This window comes from Puntigrus tetrazona, unplaced genomic scaffold, assembly GCF_018831695.1.
Source record: "Puntigrus tetrazona isolate hp1 unplaced genomic scaffold, ASM1883169v1 S000000001, whole genome shotgun sequence".
Taxonomy (NCBI): Eukaryota; Metazoa; Chordata; class Actinopteri; order Cypriniformes; family Cyprinidae; genus Puntigrus; species Puntigrus tetrazona.
Window position 1 is genome coordinate 3,890,819 of NW_025047681.1, and position 17,650 is coordinate 3,908,468.

The window sequence follows — 17,650 nt, forward strand, 5'->3', positions numbered from 1 at the left end:
AAATAATAAATACTTTAATCACTTCAGCATATGTTCTTGATATTTATAGCTGAGGAAATTATACACATCTCAGAATGAACTAAATTAATATGATAACGACAGCCATATAGTGTCAAAATCATACTGTGCACCCACACACTTCAAAGTGTATTTGCTGGGTTAGCCAAGAACTTAAAACTAAAAATACAAACTCGCCATTTTCTAAAAATGGTGCGCAATAAATCAACATCAGAGGTCTCTCAAAATATAAATTGCACAGCAAGAGATCGCTCATACAGAAAATCTGCAACACATTCAGATCTTTTTAAAAAGACTTCACTTAATATCCAGATAAAAGTGATGGAATACACTGATCTATCACACATCTGAGTAACTGAAATCAAATTTAAGCTCAAATTAGATTCATGTTGCTTTTTCTATTGCGTATGCACCTACCTCTGTAAGCCCTCAGAGGACAAAAGCCACAAACATCATGACATTTGGAATAAAATGCATGAAGAAACCAAGAATCTTAACATGTCTGGATGCACCAGGGTGCAGATCATCAGATACAGCAAATGAGTGTAAATACAGATCTTGTTTATTCACTTTTAGTATTCTCATTTGGACCGAATGAAATAAAAATATACTAATCATCATGATTTCTCTGTACTTCCTGTTATATAAAGACACACTCAGCCTTTATGTTGCAATGTGTTTCTGAACTTGTATGTGATGGCAACTGCAGTGGATCAGTAAACTTGTTCTTGATCCTCACATTTATGATGCAGTAATGCCACAGTACACTGGCGCACTTTGAACTAACCTGCTTTTTGGGACGTGTAATAGATCCAGACAGCCAGAGCAGAAGATGCAGATCCAGATGCAGGAATGCAGACAATCAACACCATTATGTGTAAAACAGAGAAACCTGTAAAGAGTTACATTTACTAATCCAAACACACAAGCGTTAAACATTATATGGCAATAAAACAGTAGTGGTTTATTTAAGAAGTTATGCCGCCATCAAACATATTACACATAATTATGATGGACTAAAAGAAAAAGATGCATAGCACACAAATGGAATCTAACATTAGGGCAACATTTCATTTTGATGGTCCCTTTTGAGCGTTCTGTTCACGATAAGTGATTCTGCTACTATTACACCTACTAACTGTCATTAGAGTATTAATAGGCAGTCTGGTGTAATGATCTTCCGGAAGAATTGTCTTACTGACTGACAGTAACCAAATAGATGTCGATTTATTCTAACCCTAACCCCACCGGCTCTACAGTGAGAGTTAGTAGACATGTAGAAGCCTTAACAATACTTATAGTAAACCCTGTGTCGCGCTAAAGGGATTATCAAAATATTATTATTATTATATTATTATATAATAACAAAAATATTACTTATAGTCATGAATCGGGCTCTGTGGTTTCATACTACAAGTGGGTTCTCGCGACCAAGTAATCTGCTACCCATAATCCCATTCCTGTTACTGATTACCATGCTACCCGCTTCCCATTACTCACCAGATAAAACAGCTCATATTCAACACTTATTTTGAAGTCTTATTTTGGCCAGGCTGAAATTTCCGAGCATTGTCCTATATTTAAAAATAATGATAATATTAATGTATGTTTTGTGTGCAAGTTGTTGACCTTTTCTCTCCAGTTCTGCAGTTGCGCTTGGCTGAAAGTTCTCCAGCCAACACATGACACATGTAAACTCCCTTTATCCTTAGGTCTGACACTCTTCAGTCTGAGAGATAAGTTTCCTTTGGGGATTTCGGCAGTGAACAGCTCAACTCTGTCTCTGTATTGCTCCATCCGATGAACCTTGTAATGTCTCATTGTTTAGGTGAGCAGAACTAGAATATCTCCACCTTCATCCATTTTCTTCCATGAAACCTCTTCAATGTGTTCAGTGCTGATGCGAGAGTCTACAGAGCAGTTCAGAGTGACGCCCTCGCGGTCATATGCGGATACAGATTTATCTGTTCGAAGTTACTAGCAAACGCCTCTGGGGGTTATAAATAGCAGAATAAAGCTCTGTATCATTTTGAGATATTTTTAAAAGGAGTTCATATCACGGGACATCTTTTATTAGTACCGTGGTCTCTCCAGACTCCTGCCGGCTGTGAACTGTACATGTGTATCGTCCTTCATCTCCAGCTCTCAGATTGTCCAGATGGAGGGAGAGAGTTTCCATCGTTAATCTGATCAGTAAAGAAATGAGCTCTGCCATGATAACCCTGCTGCTGTTTCTCTCTGCTTGACTCTCCCCATCCTGATACAGATTAACCCAAAGTCTCTGAATCTGTTCTTCTCCATACCACCTTCAGACCTCCATTGGTAAGTTCATCAACATAACATGGCAAAACCACTGAAGATCCCAGAGGAGCGACAAGAGGACCAGGACCATTCAGAGTGAATGCTGAAACAAACAGAAAGAATCTGAAAGAAAATGACGCCTAAAGCTAGCTGTTGTGATACCTTTTATGTGTGGTTGTAAAAAAAACATGTCCCTTTATTATGTTCAAGGGATGGCAAATAAATGTTTAAAATAGCTATATTCGTTGCTAGTAGCTTGAAAAACAAGTTGGGGGTAGTCTGTCTGAGAAACTGTCAAATCTAGCAACACTACAGGCTAACTGGACTTGTAACGTATAAAGCAGGAGAGCATCATCTAAATTTGCTCTCTAATATTTGCTGATTATAACAAACCATAAACTTGAAATGAGGCAGTGTTTCAAAAACATAAAACAGAACAAATTTTTCTATTATAATTTACATACCTTCAGATAAAACTGGAATTACAGCCACAAAAGCAAACATAAGCAGGCCCATGTTCAGCTGGAAATTATGGATTATAAAGTGACGATCCGTAAGTGAGCGACCAGGATGCTTTTACGCTCCTGAGACTGATTTTATTTCCTTACTTCCTTTTTTAATAGATGAGGATCAGTTGAAATCCAGCTAAACCGGAAAAAAAAGCTCTGATTAAAAGAACAAAAGCGAGCTAAAAATAAAGTGGTGAAGACAGAGGTTGTACAGAGCAATTGTTCTCAGTGACGCATTTTGTAATCGATTTGGCCTTATTGTTTACAAATATAAAAAAAAATTATCTGCATGTTCTAATGAGTAATATTGTGTCAAATCACAAACTGGCGTGTGCTGCCTGATAGTATCAATAATAAAACATTTTAGTCTCTTAGAAATACACATTTGATAGTAGCTTTTGTTGGGATGCAGATGCAAATTTATGTTCATTATAAACATCTGTAATATCTGTAAAATGTGAGCAATCAATTTTTATAGGTCTTCACAGTAGCATACATGTGAGTATAATCACAGTTAAAATCACAATTAAAACACCAGTACATTTAGTATAAATCTAACTAAACGCTATAGATTAATAATATAGCCAACTGTAATTATATTCCATTTTCCTCATTCAATGCATTTACCACGTCTACATTAATAATATAATAAAATTGGATACGAATACCAACATTTCTGACTCAATACCATGGTGCAGTTATGGTCACTATAATAAAAATCTATAGTAAATTATGGCGATCTGTAGTCTTCTAACTGTATCGTTGTGAACAGTGTTTCTGTTTGTCAGTGCTGTAAAGTTATTTGTTTTTCTTGAATTTTTGCTGAGTTCAAGCATTTCAAATGCACAAACCATCCTTGTGCACCACAAGTCATTGAAATGAATAGAAAATTTGTACAGTCACATCTTCCCTAGTAGCTCACGGCGCATCACGCTGTTTGAACTTTCATCCGACAAGATAAACAGTCAGAGTGGCGTGCTTCAAAAGACTAATGCTCTTTAGTTTCGCATTTTTGCCTCATAAACAATACATCGAACACTAATTGAATTTCATTATCATATTGAGGAAATTCGGATAATTATCGTTATCGATTTATCGCCCAGCCTTTCTAGAACAACATTCCAATCAACCAATCAGAACTGAGGGATATTTGTTCAGCAAATTTCTACTTTAGGCTTATGTTCAGGGTCGCCCTTGTTAATCAGATATCATTTCACTCTGATTTTAGAAATAAACTTTAGGTTTAAGGGTAGGGATTGGGATAAGTAAAATTTTTTGGACAGTAATATCGATTCAGGATCATGTCTGCATGTCACAGCCACAAATGATACACATGTAATTAGTGCTAGGAACATATCGTGTTGATTAAAGGATTGGCACATGGTTCCTCTAAAGACATTAAACTCAATCTCAATAGAGCTCAACATAATTATTCATGATCCTTCCAAATAAGCCAATAACAAACCATTTGATTCTAGGAAGAAATCGTAGGGTTGTAAAACATGTTAAACATGGACATGTAAAACCATTTCTGGATAACTTTTGCCTTTACCTTCTTCATTAATCTGACAGTCTCAGAATGGCAAATAGAGGTCTCTTGGCATTACTGAAGAGGATGATGCTCTTTCACTTGTTATTCATGTCACTCAGTACAAAGATGGTCGATAAGAAGTGGAGCTTCCATGGAGATCTAACAAACCAGAACTCCCAGATAACTATAGCATTGCAAAGAAGAGACTTACAGAATTACATCAGACTGCAACTTTTTTTATCACAGATACAGTCAAGTTGTGTGTAATTGCCTTGAGCAGGGCATTGTTGAAGATGTGGTGGAGGGCCACAAATGCTCTTCAAATGCTTCAAATGTTCTAGACCAAGACAAGGTAACAACAAAACTCAGAGTAGTTTACATTCTGGTCCTAATCTGAATCCAGATCTGCTCAGCATACTGTTAAAATTAGACTAAATGAGATTATATTGACAGCAGATATCTAGAAGGCTTTCTGGTAGATTTCTCTCTTACTGAGAGTGTCAGGAATGCAGTGTGATTTCTCTTGAAGATGCAAGAAATATGCTGTCTGTGCTATGAATTAGAGACCTGCAATCCCGCTGGAGTACCGTGGGTCTCGCGAGGACCCGCCTTAACCCAGTGCGTGCGGGGCGCAGGTTTGATATGTGAACGCAGGTGCGGGCGGTAAGGTCCTCGTGTAAAGCGGGTTGCGGAGAATAAAATTATTTAAGCGGACTCCATAAAATGGAAATATCTTGAAATTAAATTGTTAAAAAAAGAAATAAAATATTATTTATCTGCTGCACAAAAGCAACAAGAACAACTCAAAATAACGTAAATTCTCACATGGTTCTTGCGAAGAACAAAGACCATAGACCCACACCGAGGCAAAATGTCTGAAGAGTATGACACAGGTGGAGCGCTTAGTGCTACAGATATTAGTTCATTATTAAAGAAAGGAACATACAGAACTACAAAGCCAAACAAAGGGAAATCCGATATTTGGAAATGTTTTTCTATAGTATGTGACGGTATGGAAAGCACCTTCCCTTTGCGAGCTGCGACAAATGCAGCAAAATACTCGCATACAGCAGCCACAAGTCTGGAAGTTCAGGTCTGAAGCGTCATGTGTGCACAGTTTTAATGTTTACATGCGGGCGGGAGCGGGACAAAACTTGAATATTGCGGGCGGGAGCGAGACAAAATTATCTATATTGTTGCGGGAGCGGGCGGGAGCGGGATAGGACCTTGCGGGAGCGGGCGGGAGCGGGACTGAAAAATCTGTCCCGCGCAGGTCTCTACTATGAATGACAAGGCTGGTGTTTGACATGTCTCCCAGCCCCTTCATCTCAAGTGCAAGTGATGTTCAAATGCCTTCTCCATAACTACTAGTGCAAAGGAGATTATGTCTGCAGCTGTCATCGACCTTTGCAAGTGGACAACCAACTGTGATGCATTGAAGGAGATATAGAAGACAACAGTGAGTGAGCTCACAGAAGAGACAGGAACGAATGTATGGTATGGAGAATTAAGATGGATAATTCTTTATTAATATGGAAGATGTGGATATGAGGCCTTGTTTTTGGGGCGGTGGGGGAGAAATTGACACAAAGAAAATCTGACTACGCACCTTATGAATTAACCCCAGGAAAGAATGCTCAAACCACTCAAGTTGAGTATTATCACACAGGTTTGGTTCCCTCAGGATTAGGCAGGAGATGTGAGTAAAGTCGACAAACAACTATTAACCCCCCTTCAAACTAAAAGAAACAGATTACAGAAAGGTAATCAATGTTTAGACCCCCTAAAGAAGATATCACTGCCTTGTCTTGAGCTGATGGGAGCAGTGGTTGGAGAAAGACCAGTCTGTTATAGTCTCTGAATATGGAGCTTCATAAAGTTCAGGTTTTTTTTTGCTGCAGTGGATTTGCAGTTCAGCTCATAAATGGAAACAGTTTGTGTCAAACTAGTATCTGAAATCCAGTCTTTAACCAAAGCGGTCTCACTGTAAAGATAAATCCAAACCAGCTGACCTCCCAACCAGAGGTATGCAGATTTAAATTTTTAGAGTTTCATTAATTTTCTATATACTGCCTTTTAAAAATTCAAGTACTTTTCAATTACCTTTCTCAAAAATATGTTTTTGAAGACTTAAAATTCAAAAAGTCTAAGTCCTTCAAGCACGTTAGCACTCTTTATAAATGAGTCCCTAGGTGTCGAGTGAAGATTGGCTAGATTAATGATTAATGACTGAGAAAGATCCAGTGTTTTTGGAAAGTTAAAAAAATTTATATTTAAAAAACAACGGGGTCCCGAAAAAGCTACCTACATGAACAAACACTGGACGATTGTCTTTTTATTAAGTAACATTAACACAGATATTAATAAATGTATTGATTCATGTTCGTTTGTATACCGCGCATAATGCTCATGGTCATAGTCCAAGTCTTCTTCTCTGTTTTTTGTGTATCTCTGTCACAGAATTGCAGCTCCTATAATGGTCTGGTGTGTACTATGTCATTTTTTGTTGATTTAGTGGTTTCGTGTGGAAACAGATATTTTTTGAGATGAGGACATCTGCTGGACGCTCCGTTGTCTTCTACATTCTGCCTGGCGGGAGAGTATGCTGTCATACAGAAAAGCATTAAAAATAGCAAGATCTGATTATTTTTCATCCCTTTTAGAAGAAAACAAACACAACCCCCGGTATTTATTCAGTACAGTGACTAAATTAACAAAAAAATAAAGCATCAGCAGGTGCTAATATGCCCCAAGAGTATAGCTGCAATGAGTTCATGAATTTCTTTACTTCTAAGATTGATACCATCAGAGATAAAATTGTAACTATGCAGCCGTCAACTACAGTTTCACATCAGATAATGAGCTTTAGATCCCCAAGGAAAAATTACACTCTTTCTCTATTATAGGAGAAGAAGACTTGTACAAACTTGTTAAATCATCTAAACCAGCAACATGTATGTTAGACCCTATTCCATCTAAACTATTAAAAGATCTGCTTCCAGAAGTCATAGATCCTATTTTGAACATTATTAATTCATCATTGTCATTAGGATATGTTCCCAAAACCTTTAAACTGGCTGTAGTTAAACCTCTCATTAAGAAACCACATCTTGATCCCAAAGACTTAGTAAATTACAGACCAATCTCTAATCTCCTTTTCTGTCAAAGATACTAGAAAAGGTAGTATCCTCACAACTGTATTCCTTTTAGAAAAAAATGGTGTCTGTGAGGATTTCCAATCAGGTTTTAGACCGCACCATAGTACTGAGACTGCTCTCATTAGAGTTACTAATGACCTGCTTCTATCATCTGATCGTGGTTTTATCTCGTTATTAGTGCTATTAGATCTTAGCGCAGCATTCGATACTATCGATCACAACATTCTCTTGGATAGACTAGAAAACTATGTTGGCATTAGAGGAAGCGCCTTAGCATGGTTTACATCATATCTATCTGACCGCTATCAGTTTGTGGCATTAAATGAGGAGGTATCATATCGATCAAAAGTGAAATATGGAGTTCCTCAAGGCTCAGTGCTAGGACCGTTACTTTTCAACCTTTACATGTTACCTCTGGGAGATATTATCAGGAGTCATGGTGTTAGCTTTCACTGCTATGCTGATGATACTCAGCTCTATATTTCAGCGCAGCCTGGTGATACACACCAAATTGAGAATCTAACAGAATGCATAGTCGATATAAAAGCTGGATGATGAGTAACTTCTTAATGTTAAATTCTGAAAAAACAGAGGTGCTAATAATTGGACCTAAAAACCCCACATATAATAATCTAGAACACAGCCTATCACTTGATGGCTGCTCTGTTAATTCTTCATCATCAGTTAGGAACCTAGGTGTGCTGTTTGACCGCAATCTTTCCTTTGAAAATCATGTTTCTAGCATCTGTAAAACTGCGTTTTTTCCATCTTAAAAATATATCTAAATTACGACCTATGCTTTCAACCTCTAATGCAGAAATATTAATTCATGCGTTTATGACCTCAAGGTTAGATTATTGCAATGCTTTATTGGGTGGTTGTTCTGCACGCTTAATAAACAAACTTCAGCTAGTCCAAAACGCAGCAGCCAGAGTCCTTACTAGAACTAGGAAGTATGATCACATTAGCCCAGTTCTGTCAACACTGCACTGGCTCCCTATCAAACATCGAATAGATTTTAAAATCCTATTAATTACCTATAAAGCCCTGAATGGTTTAGCTCCTCAATACTTGAGCGAGCTCTTATCACATTATAGTCCTGCACGTCCGCTGCGTTCTCAAAACTCTGGCCATTTGATAATACCTAGAATATCAAAATCAACTGCGGGCGGCAGATCATTTTCCTATCTAGCACCTAAACTTCTGGAACAATCTCCCTAACTCTGTTCGGGAAGCAGACACACTCTGCCAGTTTAAATCTAGATTAAAGACACATCTTTTTAACTTAGCCTACACATAACACACCAACACACCTTTTATTATTCAAATCCGTTAAAGGATTTTTAGGCTGCATTACTTAGATTTGCTGGAACCGGGAACACTACTTCCTAAAAATACGATGTACTTGTGACATCGTAAAAAGAATGGCATCTACGCTAATATTAGTCCTGTTTCTTTCTCAATCTGTTTTCACAGTTTGTATCCAGACTAGATGGTGGATCAGCACCCAGAGATTATGTTCATCAGAGACCAGAAAACCTAGATGCGCCTCGTCGACAGATCACCAGATCCTGATGCACACACACACACGCACACACTCAAGTCATTTACACTACCTGACACAGCTGCGCTTAAAAATTGAACTGAGGTTAAGTGCTGGGCGTCCGGTCAGAGGAGAACTGACCCCAACTGAGTCTGGTTTCTCCCAAGGTTTTTTTTCTCCATTCTATATGCATGGGGTTTTGTTTCCTTGCCGCTGTCGCTCTGGCTTGCTTTGGTTGGGGACACTTAACTTCTAGTGACTATCGTTGAATTGACTACAGAGACCGTCTCTGCATTTAATAAGAAATTGGTCACTCTCGCTCACTATATATCCCTGTCATTATACTGTACAGTGCTTTGATGCAACCTGTGTTGTTAAAAGCGCTATATAAATAAAAATGATTGATTGATTGACATGTATATCAGTAAGAACACTATATATCCAGAAAATCCAGTTATTTTTGTATTCATGTAATTCACAGTATCTGGTTGTCATGACAACCTCTCAAGTATACTGCTCTATGTAATCTCAGTAAAAGTGTTTACTACAGAAAAGATGAATGATCCAATTAATAAATATCAACAATGGTGTAAAAGTTCAGTAACATTTTAATAGTCAATGCGTCTTTACAGATATTAGCTCAAACATAAAAGAAATATTAAAAAGTGTGACATCAAGCCTCACGACATACACTATAATACACTGAATATCACATTAAAAAATTAATTGAAGTAGGATGTAAGAGAACTGATAAAGGAGAAACGTCACTACATGTTACATGTTATTACGGCAATTATATCAAAAGTCAATACCATAACTGTTCCTTTAATTGAAATAAAAATAATTTTCTATAGAAACGTCTCAGTCTCTCTTGGTTCGGTCTGTGTTTCACCTGTTGGTTCAGTCAGTCCTACATCTTGTCTGTTTCCCGTCTCAGGATCAGGGACGTCGCCAGGGATTTTGTCCCTGTGGGCTCTGTCAGAGCCTGGGACCCCCATTGAGATCTGGTTCGTAGACCTACCCACGGCGCTTAGATTCTCTGTTTCGTTACTACTCTGCATCTGACTCTCCTGCTCTGGATCTGTTTGGCCACACATTATTAATATGCCATTTGGGCACCTGTCACATTTTCTAGTTATACAGCAGTCAAAACCACCCACTGTGAAAACCAGCAAAGCACCGAGGACACCAGTCAAGATGTGACCTATATACTGAGAGAGAGATAGAAACAATACATTCAGAAAAAAACTCACAATATCGATAAAACATGTTAGATTATTATTGCTACTTCCATAGACATCTGTGTGTATTTCACAAACTACAATTGTATTGTTTGGCTAGTATTTAAAATGTATGAAACCTAAAATAAGCATATGGTTAAAAACACTGAACATTTGTTGTAATATGACATTTCTATTATGATATTACAGTAACAGAACAAGTTGATATGGTAGATGTGATATTTACCAGAGAATAGTGACGATGGTGGGTAATCAAATCTCGTAGCTCTGTCTCATTTTGCATCCCCTTAGTAGGTTTACACCAAGACCTGTTGAGCTCTGCATCAAAAACATAATGTCCATTCCAGTCTGTATAACCACAAACCAAGTAATCTCCATCAAGAAACAAGATGATGATCCACATTACAGGTGGAATCAGACAATTTACAAAAGATTTAGGCCAGCTCTGCTGAGTTTTTTCCTCAGTTTCAGCATTTGCTTTCTTAGGACAATGAAAATACCCAAGTTTAAAAGGCCTAAAAAATAAGAACATTAAAGCTAAAATAAAAAAAGGAGGTCCAATGAACATTGCCAGTATAAAACGATAATTCATCTTAACATTGCACGGACATGAAAACCTGATTTCAGCCAACTCCTCCAACCCATACAGTAAAGCATTCAACGGAAATTGGATGAAAACATTACTCTTTTTCAGATATGCAAGACATTCCTTTAACAAACTACTAGCCATCATCTTCCGAGGGAAATTTGATGATGTTTTTTGCTGTAGTCCAGTTCGCAAGATCTTTGTATGATCTGCAATAAAGAAAATAAGAATTACAGTTCAAACGAGCAGAACGGATCATTATTGTTGTAATGATGTAATTTATCGATAAATAATAAAGTCCAGGGCATTCTGGGGCCATTAAAATGCTCAAACAATGAAATTTTGCATTAGTGTCCATTAGGGCCGGGCAGAAGGTCACATGGGGGTCCACCAGGGGGGCCCGTGGTACCTTTTAATAAGGCCCTTTTCAACAAGCTCTGTAGCACACAGCGTTTCATTTAAAGTGGCTGAAATTCATACAAATATATATCTCTTCAGTTTTCATGCTAATAGTCAGTGCTCGGCCCAACTGGAAGTCTGTTATGTTGGATTGAAGAACACATTTTAACCTTTCTAATACTGATTAAAATTGGGATACATATGTTCTGGTCACTTTTGGCCCTGTTAAATGTGACCTTATAAAACAGTCGTATCTTCATTTTTCAGTAATTTCTTATCAATAACTCACTAACTCCAGTTACTCTGGAATGTTTCCAAATAAAATAAACTTTCCTTTCGGATGAAAAAGATGATAAATGGCCTGAAACTATTTTTCATTCTGCAATGATTCATTAATTAGGTGAAGCAGAATGAAACCCTTTACAGAGCATTTGTAATAATGTAGAATATGTTTAATTTTTGAACCTGTGTTCTACAAACACAGTCATTCATTCACTTCATTTCAGTATTGTGAAATTCAATTAAATGTTTAATTATTAAATCATTTTCGAATATATATATATTCGAATCAACATCTGAATTAGATTGTAGGCTAACATTAGTTATTTAAGACAAATCTGACTAACAGATATCAAATAAAAATTTGTAAAAAAAGTATTTATATAAATCGTTTAAAACATTTGAATTTTGATAGTCTTAACACAAGTGTCATTTTCTACTGATTGTTTGATTTTTTATTCTTTATTCTTAAAGTGAATAAAATATACAAAGTTCTACAATTCTAGATTATCCTACAAAAAAACTATTAAATATGAAATACTTTTAAAAAAATGTTTCATAGTTTTCATAGCAGCACAGTTGTTTTTCTGACTGACGTTTCAATGAACTGTAGTGAAAATTTTTACAAATTACTACATGGTTTGCTCATCAAAAAGTTACAGTGAAAGAAAGAAAAAAACAAAGTAAAATAGTCTAAAAAACACACTTCAGTAATATTCTATGCAATATTCTATTAACGCAATTGTGTTTTAACAATATGACTAATCTTTTTAAAAGACTTACTCTTGTTTGTCTTATCTTGTTTTTAGGCTGTGTTTCCTCTGTTCTTCTAATTCTTCACTTTAGTCACTTTTAGACTTCACAACTTAAAAAAAAAAAAAGTAAAGTCAACGAAAAGCCACAAGTACAGAATAAAACCACATCCTTTCTGTACAGTGATAACAATCATTCACACAGAAATGTTACAGTCTAAACTGATGAAATATTATGGGTCTAAATAGTTTTTAGATGTTTATTGCTGTTCAACTGTTGAGCTGCAAAGAAGTTTCAGTTACTCCATAAGACTTTTGCAGTCACATAAAATGAGCAGAACTTATCATTAAAAGCAATAAATCACATGAGGCCATGCATGAGAATTGTTAATCATTGTACTTTATACGAGAAGGCTGAGTTACCATCGCTGTTTATTTGCAAAAGTTTTAATTTGTATTATTTTATTTCTAGACTATTTGTGGTCTAACTACATTTATCGATAATTAATAATGTCCAGGGCATTCTGGGGCCATTAAAATGCTCAAACAATGAAATTTTGCATTAGTGTCCATTAGGGCACTCCTTCCCATCACCTGTGTGCACGGGGACACACTGCAAGTTCCGCTCAACGCTTTGATATCTCGGCCAAGCCAGGGACCTGGACAGTGGAAGTCGGGGTGGTGAAGGACCTACCAGTACCAATCCTGTTGGGGAGGGACTGGCCGGGATTTGATCACCTGCTCGCCGCCGCCACTCAGCCTGCTGACCCCAGAGGGAACCACCAACGACCATGGCCAGCCCGCATGCCACGGACACGCCCGGCATTACTGGCCTCAGACAGCGGGAGAGAAGGTGAGACCCCCTCCCAGAGTTCTAACCTGTTTTTTGACGTTTTCCAACAGGTGTCCGGGGGGGGGCTCATTAGCCAGGGCCCAAAGGAAGACGCCCGCCTCAAACACTGTTGGCGCAAGTGCGCGTTGTAGAGGGACAGGACGTGCAGACAAGGCCCCATCCTCTCCCGCATTTTGTGGTGAAAAATGGCCTGTTGTACTGTGTCGCCCAGCGGAGGGGGGAGGAGAAGCTGCTGTTCGTTGTCCCAAAAACAAAGACTGGGGCGATATTAGAGCTGGCCCATTCCCATCCGATGGCCGGACACCTTGGGGCCGCCAACACGGCGCAAAGAATTCGGGACCGGTTTCACTGGCCAGGTCTCGATGCTGAGGTGAAACGGTTCTGCCAGGCCTGCCCGACGTGCCAGCTAACGACGCCGCGCACTCCTCCCCAGTCCTCTCATTCCGCGACCCATCATCGACGACGCGTTCCTTCGAGCGCATCGGGATGGACCTAGTGGGGCCGCGCCGAAGTCCGCCCGGGACACGAACACGCGCTGGTTATCGCTGACTCGCCACCCGCTACCCCCGAGGCGGTACCTCCGAAGGCCACGGCGAAGGCAATCGCCAAGGAGCTGTTCCTCCTCTTCAGCCGGTCGGCATACCAGCCGAGATCCTGACCGATCAAGGTACCCCTTCATGTCCCGGCTAATGGCTGACCTCTGCCGGCTGCTGCAAGTAAAACAGTTGAGGACCACGGTCTACCACCCACAGAGACGGACGGCCTGGTTGAGGGTTTAATCAGACACTCAAACAGATGCTCCGGCGTGTGGTGGCCAAAGACAGACGGGACTGGGACCTGATGCTGCCGTATATAAGCTTCGCATCCGGGAGGTTCCCCAAGCCTCAACGGGTTCACGCCCTTCGAACTCCTCTTTGGCCGACAGCCTCGGGCCTCCTGGACGCCGCCAAGGAGGCCTGGGAGCAGCAGCTAGCAGCCCATCGCACTGCCAGGGAGCACGCCAAGGAGATGAGGGACCGGATAGACCGCCGTCATGCAAATTAGTCCGAACCACCTGTGTAAAGCTCAACAGGCCCAACAGCGACACTACAACCGGGCAGCCCAACCACGGGAATTCCAGCCCGGTGACAAGGTCTTGGTCCTCGTTTCTACGGCAGCCTGTAAGTTCCTGGCGACGTGGCAGGGGCCCTACACGGTAATGGAAAAACTCGGCCGTGTTACGTACCGAATACACCAGGCCGACCGTCGACGAGCCGACCAGATCTACCACGCCAACCTCCTCAAGAGGTGGAGAGGAACGAGGTTGTTGACACCAACCCCATCTTTCGGCTGCCCAGAAGGGGGAGCTCCAGCACCTGGTCGGTCAGTTCTCCGACGTGTTCTCCCCTAGCCCCGGGCGGACCTATGTCATCGAGCACGAGATCCGGACGCCCCCTGGAGTTATCGTCCGGCAGCGACCCTACCGTGTCCCGGAGACTCGTCGACAGGCTATCGAGGAGGAAATACAACAAATGCTCAAGTTGGGGTAATCGAGCCATCCCGTAGCCCGTGGTCCAGTCCTATAGTGATAGTGCTGAAACCCGATGGCTCCCTGCGATTTCCGCCGGTTGAACGAGGTCTCTGAGTTTGACGGGTACCCCATGCCCCGTGTGGACGAGTTGTTGGACCGACTGGGAAGGGCCCGGTACATCTCTACACTTGACCTGACGAAAGGCTACTGGCAGGTACCCCTCTCTAAGTCCTTAAGACCTAAAACTGCATTTTATACCCCTAGCGGACACTGGCAATACCAGACCCTTCCCTTTGGACTTCACGGGGCCCCCGCAACCTTCCAGCGTATGATGGACGTTATCCTCCGGCCCCATTGGAGCTACGCCGCGGCCTATCTGGACGACGTTGTCATCCACTCGGAGACCTGGGAGGACCACCTAGAGCACTTGCGGAGGGTGCTGTCCGAACTCTGGAGGGCTGGGCTCACAGCCAACCCCAGGAAATGTCACCTGGCACTGTCTGAAGCAAGGTACCTGGGTTACCAAGTCGGAAGGGGCCTTGTCCGGCCCCAGGAAGACAAGGTGGAAGCGGTCAAGAATGCCCCTAGGCCCCTCACCAAAACCCAGGTACGAGCATTTCTGGGGTTGGCGGGCTACTATCGTTGTTTTATCCCCAACTTCTCCTCTTTAGCCGCCTCCCTGACGGACCTAACCAGGAAGGGGCAGCCGGAGAAGATAAAGTGGACACCCGAGACTGAGGAGGCGTTCCGGAAGATCAAGAAGGCGCTAACATCGGAACCGGTCCTTCGAGCGCCGGATTTCAGCTGCCCCTTTCTGTTACAGGCGGATGCCTCCGATACGGGGTTGGGGGCAGTTCTCTCCCAAATCCAGGAGGGCGAGGAGCATCCGGTCTTATACATCAATCGAAAGCTGTCCCCAGCCGAGAAAACTACGCCGGCGGTAGAAAAGGAGGCCCTGGCCGTCAAGTGGGCGGTCCTGGAGCTGCGGTATTACCTCCTTGGCCGGAAGTTCACCCTCCTCACCGACCACGCCCCCCTGCAATGGATGGCCCGGGCCAAGTAAACCAACGCAAGGGTGACCCGGTGGTTCCTAGCATCACCGAGCTGGAGCGGCACGCGGCACGCTGTCAGTGAGCTTTTGCCTTCATGAACTCTAACGCTAACTGTAACGACTCTTCTCTTGTCCCCCACAGAAAGCAGCGTGTAGACCGGTCATTCGGCACCCCACGGCACGCATTTCACTCTGCACCACGAAGAAAGAGAACGAGCACCAGAGCACGCATATCCCACGGACCGGCACTTTCACCCGTATTTCTTTTGTCTTTTTTTGGCTTTGTGGAATAAAATCCACCCTCCGGGGTTTTTCACTTGAGCCCTCCTTGCTGTGTGTTTCTTCACCCCGTCACAATATATATATATATATATATTGTGATTGTGACGGAGGAGCCAGTGACAGACACAGTGGGCGTGGCGTCAGGCCCTCGGACGGCGGGGTGAGGTCCATCGCGCACCCTTCCTGGACCCACGAGGACACCAGCGTGCATGCACAGGGGAAGAGACCGGTCTCCCGAGGAGAGGCGCCGTACGCACCCTTTAACGGCGACGATAACGAGGCTAAATCCACTTCAGCTGTGCCTCGTCACACGCCGCCAGACCTGAACAATACCACGCCCCTCCTCTCGAACACACCCACTCCCGTCGGGAGCCTGGTGAAGGGCGGCGAATAAAGGACGGGTGATGGTGACAATAAAGAGGAGGGCAGCCGACTCGTCACAATATATATTCAAATCGACATCTGAATTAGATTTTAGGCTAACATTAGTCATTTAAGACAAATCTGACTAACAAATATCAAATAAAAATTTGTAAAAAAAAAAATATTTATATAAACCGTTTAAAACATTTGAATTTTGATAGTCTTAACACAAGTGTCATTTTCTACATAAACTACATAAAAAACTAGACTGATTGTTTGATTTTTTATTCTTTATTCTTAAAGTGAATAAAATATACAAAGTTCTTCAATTCTAGATTATCCTACAAAAAACTATTAAATATGAAATACTTTTAAAAAAATGTTTCATAGTTTTCATAGCAGCACAGTTGTTTTTCTGACTGAAGTTTCAATGAACTGTAGTGAAAATTTTTACAAATTACTACATGGTTTGCTCATCAAAAAGTTACAGTGAAAGAAAGAAAAAAACAAAGTAAAATAGTCTAAAAAAACACACTTCAGTAATATTCTATGCAATATTCTATTAACGCAATTGTGTTTTAACAATATGACTAATCTTTTAAAAGACTTACTCTTGTTTGTCTTATCTTGTTTTTAGGCTGTGTTTCCTCTGTTCTTCTAATTCTTCACTTTAGTCACTTTTAGACTTCACAACTTAAAAAAAAAAAAAGTAAAGTCAGCGAAAAGCCACAAGTACAGAATAAAACCACATCCTTTCTGTACAGTGATAACAATCATTCACACAGAAATGTTACAGTCTAAACTGATGAAATATTATGGGTCTAAATAGTTTTTAGATGTTTATTGCTGTTCGACTGTTGAGCTGCAAAGAAGTTTCAGTTACTCCATAAGACTTTTGCAGTCACATAAAATGAGCAGAACTTATCATTAAAAGCAATAAATCACATGAGGCCATGCATTGCAGTCATTTTACCATGGTTGAGAATTGTTAGTCATTGTACTTTATACGAGAAGGCTGAGTTACCATCGCTGTTTATTTGCAGAAGTTTTAATTTGTATTATTTTATTTCTAGTCTATTTGTGGTCTAACTACATCTTATTTGTCTCTGAGCTTTTCTAAATCAAAGGTATGCTACAAACTACATTCAGATGATCAGTTATATTTTAATTCGAGCAAGGAAAAAAGGGATTTGAGATTAAAAAAAACATTTTTTTTTTTTTAAATTAGAAGCAGATTTTTGAATGTTGTAGAACATATGTAATATGATCAGATG

General features: G+C 40.6%; 1 protein-coding gene and 1 pseudogene across 2 annotated transcripts; both read right to left on the reverse strand.

The window, feature by feature from the left end:
* Positions 1-1,616: 1,616 nt before the first annotated feature.
* LOC122331652 lies at positions 1,617-2,835 on the reverse strand (annotated as a pseudogene).
* Positions 2,836-9,894: 7,059 nt separating this feature from the next.
* LOC122331594 lies at positions 9,895-17,060 on the reverse strand. Of its 2 annotated transcripts, XR_006248216.1 has the most exons (4): positions 16,988-17,060; positions 12,349-12,430; positions 10,528-11,096; positions 9,895-10,271 (listed from the first exon to the last, which is right to left on the reverse strand). XR_006248216.1 is itself a non-coding variant. In XM_043229149.1 (2 exons), the coding sequence occupies exons 1-2, from the start codon at positions 11,032-11,034 to the stop codon at positions 9,909-9,911; spliced, it is 870 nt and encodes a 289-aa protein (XP_043085084.1). In that variant the 5' UTR covers positions 11,035-11,090; the 3' UTR covers positions 9,895-9,908. The 2 variants fall into 2 exon arrangements, 1 of the variants encoding a protein (XP_043085084.1); XM_043229149.1 differs by lacking the exons at positions 12,349-12,430; positions 16,988-17,060 and having other exon boundaries at positions 10,528-11,090.
* Between the last annotated feature and the right edge of the window lie 590 nt (positions 17,061-17,650).

Coding starts and splice junctions, on each gene's coding strand:
- LOC122331594 (XM_043229149.1), bottom strand. CDS start 11,034: ATGATGGCTAGTAGTTTGTTAAAGGAATGTCTTGCATATCTGAAAAAG. Junction 10,272..10,527: donor ACCATCGTCACTATTCTCTG/GTAAATATCACA, acceptor TCTCTCTCTCAG/TATATAGGTCACATCTTGAC.